We start from the raw sequence: 11,803 nt of genomic DNA, 5'->3' as shown, positions 1-11,803 counted from the left end.
CTCTTCCGCGTTCCTTCGTCTGCGATGTAAACCAGCTCTCCACGACTAACTGGTTGTGCCTCCGAATGCCACTTCGATCGCTTGTTGATCGTGGGCAAATATTCCGACACCCATCTCTTCCACAGCTGATCTGCCAACGCTTGGGACCGTTTGAAGCTGTCCCGCAAAGCTTCTGCTTCATTTGTTTGGGGAACCACTTCCGCTTTACCAGTCGCCCCGATTCCCTTCACAAAATGGTTCGGCGTGAGGGCTTCTCCCGCATTCGGTGCGAGACCACAGTACATCAAGGGGCGAGAGTTGATCAGGTCTTCAGCCTCCGCCAACACAGTCAGCAACACCTCGTCCGTCAATCGTCGTCCGTCGTTGAGCACCTCCAACGCAGCTTTCACCGAGCGAACCAACCGCTCCCAAATACCGCCCATGTGAGGTGCACTTGGAGGATTGAAGTTCCAGCGGGTCCTGGAATCCGTCAACTCTTCCTCGCAGTCTCCTTCGATCTTCTGCATAATTTGCTTGCTGGCGCCCTGGAAGTTTGTGCCGTTATCCGAGAAAAACTCGATCGGCTTGCCTCTTCGGCAAACGAAACGTCGGATGGCCATCAGGCACGACTGAGTGGACAAGCTATGAGCGACTTCAAGATGGATTGCCCTCGTTGCTAGGCAAGTGAAGAGACAAATCCACCGCTTTTCCGATCGACGTCCAACGGTAACAGTGATTGGCCCACAGTAGTCAACGCCAGTGAAGCTGAAGGGCTGTAAACCTGGAGTAACTCGCGCCAATGGAAGTGGAGCCATTCTCGGGATTTTCGGAATACACTTTCTCACTCTGCACCACACGCACGCCTTTGCCACTGTTTTCAATTCCGTCCGGAGATTTGGAATCCGGAAACGCTGTCGGATTTCATTCACAGCAGTCTCCGAATTCGCATGAGCTGCTTGCTGATGATAGTACTCCAGCAATCTGGTCGTGATTTGATGCTTTCTTGGCAAGATGATGGGGAATCTGAGTTCAAATGGAAGAAATGAACCCTGAGCCGCTCTGCCCTAGATTCGTAGCACATCTTCCTCGTCCAAGAATGGGCTGAGGTCGTACAGACTGCTGTTTTTCTCCAACGGATGCCATTCGGTGTACGGAAGCTCTCGGTTTTTTAACAGGATCTTGATTTCTTCCCCATAAAACTCCAACTGCGCAGAACGCCACAGGTAGGCTTCAGCACGTTGAAACTCCTCTCGCTTCAGTGGAACCACCACCGCTTGTACAGACCGCTTCACCAATCGTTGCACCCTTGCTGGTGCCGACACCGTTTCAATCGCCAAGCCTTCCCGTTTTCTGATGCAATTGGACGTGAACCGGTACATGCACGCTACCGTTCTGACCAAAACTTTCCAACGCGAGAAACGCGTCGCATCTACCACGGACTCCGCTATCGAGACATCATGAATCAGATGACATGCTCGGACTTCTTCTGTGGTATTCGGCTCCACGCTGTCTTGCTGCGCCCATTCTTCTTCCGGCTGATACAGGAATCGCGGACCTTGGAACCATGGACCATTCGAATCCAAACTGCTTCCCTTCTTCCACTTCGTTAGATCATCGGCAATATTGCTCTTCGTAGAGATCCACCGCCACTCACTGTGTTTCGTGAGACTCAGAATTTCACCAATTCGAAAGGCTACGAATGGTTTGTATCGGCGCTGCTCCGACTGAATCCACGATATCACCGTCCTTGAATCGGACCAGATGAACCTTTTCTTCACATCCAACGAATGAGCCTCGATCACGGAATTCATTAGCCTGGATCCTACGACTGCTGCCTGCAGCTCGAGACGTGGAATTGACAGCATCTTCAACGGTGCGACCTTCGACCTCGCCATCACCAGGGAACACAACGGCCCTTCGTCGGTCAAAGCACGAAAATACGCAGCCGCACCGTACGCGTCTTGACTGGCATCGACAAGAACGTGGAGTTGGAGGGAGTTATAATCGACGGAACTGAATCTTCGGAAGTAGTAGCGTGGGATCTTCACGTTCTCAACCTCTGGAAGTCGACTGATCCACCGATTCCACTTATCGCAGCAATCGTCGTCGATCGGTTGATCCCAATCGCTGCCACTACGCCACAAATCCTGGATTAGCATTTTTCCGTGAGTGGTGAACGTTGCTAGCATTCCAAGTGGATCAAACAAGCTCATGACGCAGCTCATGATTACTCGTTTGGTGGGTCTTCGTTCTCCCGATATGTACGGCATCAACTCGTCCCGTAGCTTTGCTAAAAACGTGAACTCGTCGCCATTCGGACACCAAGCTATGCCCAAGACTCGCTCTAGGCTCGTTCCCTTATCTTCCGTGAACTGCACACATTTTGCAGCCTTTGGTTCCCCCATGCTCTGGAGAACTTCGTTGGAGCTGGCCACCCAGTTCCGGATTTCGAAACCGGCTTTCGAGTGTACGTACCTCACATCCTGCGCTCGTTTAACTGCCTGCTCTACTGTGTCCGTGCTGTCGAAGTAATCGTCAACATAATGGTTCTCCACGATCGCCTTTGCCGCTTCCGGAAACTGCACTGCATACTCTCTCGCGTTGAGGTTCTTAACGAATTGGGCGGAGCATGGCGAGCTCGTCGCACCAAACATCGTCACGTCTATGATGTAGACCTCGAATTCCTCCACTGAACTTCCTCGGAAGACGAATCGTGACCGCTTATCGGCTTTACGGACCATCATTTGAAGATACATCTCCCTGATGTCACCTCCAAAACCCACTTCTCGCTCACGGAACTTCGATAATACGCTTGGGAGTGGAGTCAGCATGTCCGGACCTTTCAAAAGCTTCGAGTTCAGCGACACCCCATTTACTGCGGCCGCAGCGTCCCACACTAAACGGACTTTCCCTGGCTTCTTCGGATGTATTACAACACTCAGTGGCAAATACCACACCTCATCCGGTTGGAACTCAGCTAGCTCAGACTTTGAAGCTACATGGATGTACCCCTTCTTAGTATAATCGGATATTAGCCCCCTTACCTTGTCGTACAGGCTACGATCTTTTACCAAACGTCTCTCTAGACAACGGAACCGTTTGACCGCCATCGGGTAGCTGTCAGGGAATCGTGGGTCGTCCTCTCTCCACAAAAGTCCTGTCTCGAAACGGTTCCCAATTCTGATGGTCGTGCTGTGCAGGATCTCTTTCGCTCTCTTGTCTTCACTGGATTCGGGAAGCAGCGCTACGGAAATCATAGATTCTTCCAGGGCGTAATGACTCCGTAACAGGTCGTGCAAATCCTCGTTGGATACGATGTCACAGCTGTGATGTCCAACTATTCTCGTTTCTGAGTGGCTTGAATGGGTAGGTCCGTAGATCGTCCATCCCAGCTTCGACTTGACGGCGATCGGTTCATCCGGTCGACCGATTCTGGATTCGATGGGCGCGTATAGATGGATGTCCTTCAGGCCGATGATGATTTGAGGAACTCCTCTGCGTAGATCGGACACAGGTAAACCTCGAAGGTGGGGATGTTCGTTGACCACCTCTGACATAGCTACGGTTTGTTGCGGTAGCTTCAGACTCTCGACCGTGTGGGCAGCCGTGATACGAAAACGTTGTGACGATCCTCGTGCGGAAATAAAGAGCTCCACCCTTCTCGAATCCTTCTCCAATCGGGTCACTCCTGCTGTCCACGTCACTCGGAGTGGTTGCACGACCCCCTTTGCTCGCAATAAGTTTGCCAGTGACTTCTCGACCAACGTATACGAAGAACCTTCGTCCAGGAAAGCTATGGTGTCCACGGCAGAGCTTCCGTTGTAGAGTGTTACCGGAATCATCCGGAATATCACCGATGGTTTGCGCTGGATGTTATGCAGGTAACAGTTAGAATTGGCGGCTGGCGACTGGTCGAAATGCAGCAGAGGATTGTGTGGCTCCCTACACTGACCCACGTTGCATCGAAAATTGAGTTTGCAACGTGCATTTCCATGCTCGTTCAGGCACAGATAGCATAGCTGCCACTTACGAACTGCCTCCCATCTTTCCGTTATCCGAAGTCTTCTAAACGTCTCACAGTTCCGGATCCGATGATCAAGACGACCGCATATCCTGCAGGGTTTCTTCTCTCTCTGCTGCGAACTCGATGACTGGCTTCTTTCGCTGTTTACATCAGCACCGTGCGTGTGCAGAAATCCCTCGTTCTCCTTTCTGCCTTTTTCCTTCCGGAATCCTCGACAAGCTTCCGAAATAGTCGTATCGCAGTACGGGACAATCTCACTTGCGTCTTTGACGATACCCGAGAGAAAATCAGCCAACGTTCGGAGCGTAACTACTCGATGTCTGGCAGCCTTCCTGCGATAGCGAACCCACTCCAACTGGGTATTGGCGGGCAGCTTTTCCGTCAATTCCTGCATCAGCATTGGATTCATCAGGTGCGTGGTGAGATCGGTGGCTTCTAAATGATCCGCCAGTTGCTGCACGACAACGCCAAACTGGATGAACGTAGCCAGCTTATCTGCTTTCGGGGGAGGTGCCTTTCTAACTTTCGACAGCAGCATGTTTAAAAGTTGCTCCGGTCTACCATAAAGCATTTTTAGGGTTTCGATGATCTGCGGTACTGCTTTAGGGAGAAGCAACCTACTGCGCACTGACTCTAGTGCTTGGCCTTTCAAGCACTCCTGAAGTCGAGCCAAGTTCTCTACGTCGGAAAATCCACAAGCTTCATTTGATGTTTCATATGCGTTTATGAACATCGGCCACTCTTCCAACATTCCGGAGAATACTGGCAGCTTCTTCCCCAGGAATTGTCGAGCCGACAGTTGGCTCTTTGATGGTTGACGATGCAGATTCTTCTGACGCTTCTTGATTACAACCTCTTCTTCCGACGAACTTTCTTCCTCCTCTTCCGACGAACTTTCTTCCTCTGCTTCTGATTCTTCCGAATCCCTTTCGTCTTCTTCTGATCCGGACTTCTCCGAATCGATTTCCTCCTCTTCATCACTAGCGCTGGAACTATCTTCTTCTTCGCTGCTTTCCTTGACTTCGATTGACTGCTTCTTGCTCTTCTTTTTCTTCGTAAGCAAATCTGGATGCCCAAGTGGGGTTTTCTTCTTGTGGGAACTGGAAAGCAAACCAGGTACACCACTGGCCGTTTTGGGAGTAGAATATTTACGGTACGCTCCTCGAGGATCTCCTTTGCTTGCATCCTTTGGATCAGCTTTCTCCAGGCGATGTTTATCCGACTTTTCCTTCTCGGACTTTCCTCTTCCTGGCTTTTTCTTCTCCATTGTAGCTTGCTTCGACTTTTCCTTCTTCGTTTTCTTCTTCATCCCATCTTCGTCCTTCGATGCGAGTCCTCCTTCGTCTTGTCCGCTTCTTTTTCCTGCATCCATCTTAACAGCCGGATCGATCTTCAACAGCTTTAATTTGTTCTGCACCTTCTTCAGCACTTGATCGCGTTTCTTCCGGTGAGCTTCTTCTTCCGCTAACTCCTGTTCCAATTGCTCCTTTTCGAATGCTAACTCCATATCCCGTTTCTCTTTTTCTACTTGCTGGCGCAACAAAAACATCTTGCGCTGGTGTTCGAGTCGCTTTTTTCCCAGGATCTTTTCGATCTCCAAAGCCTGCCTTTGCTCCTCCATCTCCTTTTCGAGTTTAGCCAACTCCTCTTCCAGCGCAGGTGGACCCGATTTATCCGCAGCTACTCCAATACACCCTTTACAGCACCAGGAGACATCCTTCACTTCGTCAGTCACGCCCGCACACCCGAAATGGTACCATCTTTGGCAGTGGTCGCAAAACACCATTTCGTCCTCGGCACTATCCGGTAGTCGGCATCCCGCGCAACTGTAACCCGTCTTATCAAGATCTGGTATCGGTCCCGGCATAATAAATTTTCAAGAATATTCGCACTGGGTTCGGACCAATTTTCGAAACAAATTTCCACAGCAGTGTTGTATCTTACAGCAGCTTGAAACTAAATTTATTGTTATTAGTTTTAGTTCATTTTTATAATTAAATTCACCTTACATTTATTGTTTCCTGATTTCACTTCTATCTTTGCAGGTTACGTTCACCGCAGTATAATCTTTCCACGGTCCAATCCGAATGTTTATTTAGCAAGACAAATATTTGCACCACGGATCAAACTATCCCTCGAACGACGAACTCAAAAACTGTTCCAAATATTTGATTAATTTAATTACACTGCTTACAATCGATTTGCTAGTCACTGTTTGTTTTTATTTATGTTACTCTCTCACACTCTCATTCGCTTTCTTTCCACCCGTTCCATCATTGACGTTTAGGCGCAACGTTCATTGCGCTCCACAGGTACGGCACGGCGCAAGGTATGTGACCAGTGCTCGGCGGTGCGCACAACGCTCATTGTTCTCAAAACAAAAGTACCGCTCCTAGCGAATCCGCTTTGTCTACGTTTATCCGTAGGACGAATACAATCTATTGGCGTTTCAATGCGTTTAAACTGAATTGAAACTCGTAGGACGGATTTAGAATCAAGAAGCAGTATTAGATTTTAAACAATATCTCAACAATTTGTGACTCTTTATCAAATTCAACGGTACGTATGGAAAGGTGAATAAATGTAGAAGTCACCTCAGAAAGAAATATTCCATTTTTTGTACAAACCCGTTCAAAAAAAGGTAAAACGCGGGTTGTGCTTAGTAGGACGGAAACTGTATCAAAAACCCTACCATATCAACTAGATATTATTATTTAAAACAACGTATTTTTTTTTAAAACTTCAAGAGGCGGGCGCAAACGGCGCTGGAGGTGTAGTGGTAAGCGTGATAACCTCTCACCCCAGCAGGCCTGGGTTCAATCCCAGTCGGCGCCGCCGGGATGTTCTGAGGCATAACATCTCTGGTCACGCCTTCCTTCGGATGGGAAGTAAAGCCGTTGGTCCCCGGTTCATGAGTTGATGGGTCGATAGGTAGGGTCCAGGTGTGGGAGCTGCCTTCCTGGCACGTCGGTAGCATTGGTGCTCAGCACGGAAAACAAAATCGACGGAAAAAACAAACCAAAGAAAAAAAAAAAAGAGGCGGGCACATCATTATTCAAGGGAGATTTATATTTAATTAAAAAATGTAATCAGATTGATGCTGCACGTCTAAGGAATCGGCGTGACGTCTAAGTGTTTTGACATGAAAATACAGTGAAACAATCGTTTATATTTTGGTTGCCGAAATCAATCGCACCCCAAGCCGATATTCACCCTACTAAAAGTTGAACAAATCGTATTAAAGTATTCATTTAAAAACTAACTTTGTAACTGAGAAACATGAAAATAACGAATCAACAGTGCATAAAAAAGACAATTTTTCGGAGCTGATTAATATTGGCACATCGATTTCTGGCACAAACTTGCCTGGTTTACACCAATTATGGTTAATCAGTATTATGAAGCAGCACAAGGGTAAACCGGGCATAACGGCCGCTATTCAGCAGTCTCATTATTGCACGAAGTACATGAGGTTGAAAACATGCGAACAAAATATTTAATTCTAATCGATCATTGCCTATTTTAGTTTTTTTTTTCGATAAGTTCTGAGATGTTTTCATTAGGCTAGTTCATCTCACTACATAGGTCCACCTACATTAGATCCGTTTGCGTTGCATTGAAATAAATTTGACAGTTAGACAATTGATCAGTTCACGAAGATTTGCCGCACTCTTCTCTCACCCGTAAGTTTTGACAGTTTTGGGTGGTTTGTTTTGGCTCCCATTCGTTGCTATCTCTTTTACTCAGAAGCAAAATGATAGGGAGCAAAAAGTGAGGTTAGGGACCGTGCACTGATCTATAGCTTTAGCTGTCACTTTTCCGAAAAGCTTCAGATCCGGATCTAATGTGGGTGACCCTTATCAGTTCAGTAAACTAAGAAAAAAAAATTGAAAATAAAAACTTTTGCATTAGTGCATTTTATCCCAACTGCTGGAATTTTATTCAAATAAATTACTTCTCAATCAAAGTCAGCCATTAACCACCAAAACCTATAAACTGACAAATGTCTGCAAAAGTTTTGAAAACAGTGCGACAATCCCATGAAGAACTTAGTATGCAATTGACGTGGACAAATAAAGAAAACTGCGACCTGATGCTAGCAACAAAAAACGAAAAGAGCAATTATTTGCTTCGACACTTTTCCAAGCAGCTGCAGTTTATTTCAAGCTTATATTTAATTATTGTTTTTCTCGATGTTCAGTTCAAGTTGCTTTCCTATAGGTATACATATTTATTGCAAAGTTTATTAAAAGTTGCCTTGTGTTTATCTTTAACGCTTGCGAAATAGCCGCTGTTTTCGTCTTGGATATACAATTTTTACTTGAACATTAAGCAAAATGGTAAATAAGTACACATCTGGGAGTCAGGGTATACTTCTCTCGGCAGCTTTAAAACTGTGAAGGGATGTTGGATTACACAATACTTACAGTACATTTTAATCTACTTGGTTTATTATGTTTCTGCTTAAACGACTGTTTTAAATTTAGCGTGCCTTGAGAGCATCCGCAATCATGTTAACGTTAATGTTCGCAACCTAATTTCATATACTTAATGAGTTATTCCCAATTTGTATCCGAATCTGTATCAGTTTATAAGATGCGTAAAGCTTTGGTTTGAATTTTGTTCCATATTTTGTTGATGCACCGTCATGTAAAATGTCATGTAAAATCATAAAAATCATAAAAATGCCTCGATGCACCTCCTAGGACATGACCCAATTAATAGGTTCAAGTTTACTCGTACAGCTTTTGTTACAGGTAGAATCTGGATGCAGAATTTATATTATATTAGCTTCCTTCGGGTTTATTACATCCCCACTGGGACTTGAATTAGTGTTATGGATGTACTTTCAAATTTGTTAATGTAGGGCTTTCAAAGCCTGTACCATTTATGCATTAGTATATAAGTGAGACCGAGACTCTGTCACATAATATAAAAAAAAATTAAAGGGTTGTGTCCTAGACACGACCGCAGTATGTCGTAGAACTACGCAAAATTGATGTATGTCATGCATTTTTGATTATTATACTTTATCTTAAATTTTTAAAGTATTCCAATGTTTCGGTTATGGTTCAAAACTCGCGACAATTCATGTTAGCATAATCAGACCACGGTTCATCTTACGCACGAGATAATGTATTTAAATTTAATGTAATGGTTAAGAATTGACAGAATTCCCCTACATAACTACCTTGGGTTGATCAATGTTGAGTTAATTTGCTGTGGTAAATGTACATTAAATTTGACATCGACATCGACTACAATAGGAACTGACACTATTTCGTCGCACATTTTTTGTTGATTTGCACCTCAGTATAGTACACAAAAACGCCATGCTTGTTGTGGGATAAAACAATTGCCAAACAATACATTTTTTTTTCAGTAGCTCCATCATTAGTTTTAAGTTAGGTTTCTGAAGCAGAGAAGAAAGTGAAGATTGAATTTTATGATAACGCAACAGGCAGTTGTTTTACCTGTCAGAAGACGGTACTTTAAATATTGAACAAAATGTTGGTTCATATGTCAACGAAGTAGGGGAGGAAGGGGTAAAACGATCATACGGTCCAATTTGGAGGACAACCCTAACATAAAATTACCATGCATCATCATTATGTACTTTACAACGTGTTCGTAGAATGATTGCAAAGTAGAATACTGTGACTTTTCTCAAATTAAACGTTTGGTTTCCAATAAGTAGGTGCTTAGTACAACATTAATTGAAAATTAGGGGATTCAGCTATTGAATGTCAAAGTCAGAGCAAAAGCTTGTATACAGGTTCTCCACCTGTTTAATGTTTTGATTGTAAACATCATAGTTAAATCAACACCGGGGCAAGTTGAAACAGTACGTATATCTCTTTGCAAGTGAATATTCACTGTAATTATTTTTTAGAGGCATTGTGTACTACCGCAAACTATATTAGAAATAATCTCAGTGATTATTCACTTCCGCTAAGAGCTACATCTACCGTTTCAACTTCCCCACGCGTTTCTACTAACCCCGGTGTAGGGTAATGGATTTTGGTTGGACCTAATAATACTAAAAAATGAACAATGTTCTCAAAATAGGATTTTATTGAAACGCGGGCTCGTAATCACACAAGCATTCCTGAGTAATTGCGCTAATTGGGTTCTTTAATTTAAAAAAAGTGTGTCGATTTTTATACATCATCTGAAAGAATTTCGTTTTTTGAGCACAACGATATTTTTTTTCGAAACCGTAGACTTTCATCTCGACTTTCAAATCAAAGTTTAAAGCAAAATAATAACGTCGCTTCTTGATACTAAACTAATAAATTGACAGCTCGCTCCCATACAAAGTCCCACTGAGGGGCACTTAGATGATGATATTTGCTAATGAAATCGCACTTATTTAAAATAGTTCCAGTGCTCCAATTTTGATCAAATTTCGGATTTCGGTTCCATTGCCCGTATGAATAAAAAGAGTTTACTTTACTTTCCCGTGCTTTTCTTACGGGAAAAGTAAAGTAAACGCTTTTATTCATACGACCTCATGTTAAATGTAGATTACGAATATGCTTTTACCTCAAAACTCGTAAAGAATCCAATTGGAAACAGTAGATAGAGCTTCTTTCTCTATGATGCACGGTATATGCATTTGGGTTAACATCCGACGCCCATTCTTCTTTACATATTCTGCACAAAAAATACTTTCTAAGCCCCGCCCCTGACAGGATTTCCCACCGTTTTTTTATGAATGGGGCAGGGCAGAAATTATCTTTTGTGCAGAATATGTAAAAAAGGATGGACTTTGGATGTTTATCTAATTGCATATATAGAGGTACCAAATATGTTTTACAGTCAGTTGGTGGTAAATCACGCAGTAGATGGGTAAAAAAATTAACGGAATTAAACTTTTTTTTACTACATTGTAGCTTGCTTAACAATTATTTCCCGGAAAAAAATGTTTTTCAGGTTGTCGTGATAGGGGAGGGGCGGGGGGTGTTTTGCATAAATAAGTTTTCCGCGTTTCGTATTAGAGGCTGTTCATTAACTACGTAGACATTTTTTTTTGGGATTCTTGCCCCTCTCACTCCCCCCCTCGTAGTTAATGAACAGCCCCTTAGTTGAACGGGACCCAAGTCATCTTTAACCACTGACTTGCTCCTGCTTACTGCAGGACCAACCGCCACGCCGTCCGAAGCGGTAATGAGCAGAAGCGCGACAGCAGCGCTGTTTTATATCTGTTCAGAATGATGTGCAACCAAGTGGTACTCGATTATGATGACTGGGTTTGGGAAAAACGCTTATTTCACGAAAACAGTTATAAAATTATCATTTGTACATTTTTCAAAAGTTTTACTACAGAAAAATTGGAAAAATATTTATTTCAACAGGTTTGTAATGTAATATCCTATCGATTGGCATATTTGGATTTTCATTTCATCTATAAATGACAAAGTTACAAGCGTTCAAAACCTAACACTACTTCATCACACATATTTTTTGATTTGCACCCCAGTATAGTAGACAAAGACGTAGTTCTACGTCAAAAATTGTTGGTTTCCGCTAAACTTAAAGCTTTACAGATTAACATCTAAACTAAGACTAAACTCTTATGTTCTAGTCCGTGTACTTTTATTAACTCAATACCTATCATAAGCGGTTTCCTCGTCGTTCGTGGGTGCCCATTCGATCGCGTTGGTTGGCATGGGCGACCGGTCGTAACGTATATTGTGTGGATGTACAATCATACATTAAACGATTATACCCAAGATAGTTGAGAAATTTACCAACCCAAAAAAATGTCTAGTCCGGAATCGAACCCAGCCACCTTCA

The 11,803-nt window shown here is 43.9% G+C and overlaps 1 protein-coding gene across 1 annotated transcript; it reads right to left on the bottom strand.

Annotated features, from left to right (window-relative positions):
- Positions 1-1,043: 1,043 nt before the first annotated feature.
- LOC135717133 (uncharacterized) lies at positions 1,044-5,870 on the bottom strand. The gene has a single exon (XM_065239083.1). The coding sequence runs from the start codon at positions 5,868-5,870 to the stop codon at positions 1,044-1,046; it is 4,827 nt and encodes a 1,608-aa protein (XP_065095155.1).
- Positions 5,871-11,803: the final 5,933 nt, after the last annotated feature.

The sequence above is a fragment of the Ochlerotatus camptorhynchus genome, unplaced genomic scaffold, assembly GCF_037179485.1.
Source record: "Ochlerotatus camptorhynchus isolate MF236.1 unplaced genomic scaffold, CSIRO-AGI_Acam_v1.1 ptg000048l, whole genome shotgun sequence".
In the NCBI taxonomy this organism is placed as follows: Eukaryota; Metazoa; Arthropoda; class Insecta; order Diptera; family Culicidae; genus Ochlerotatus; species Ochlerotatus camptorhynchus.
This window is presented reverse-complemented; position numbering and strand designations above follow the sequence as displayed.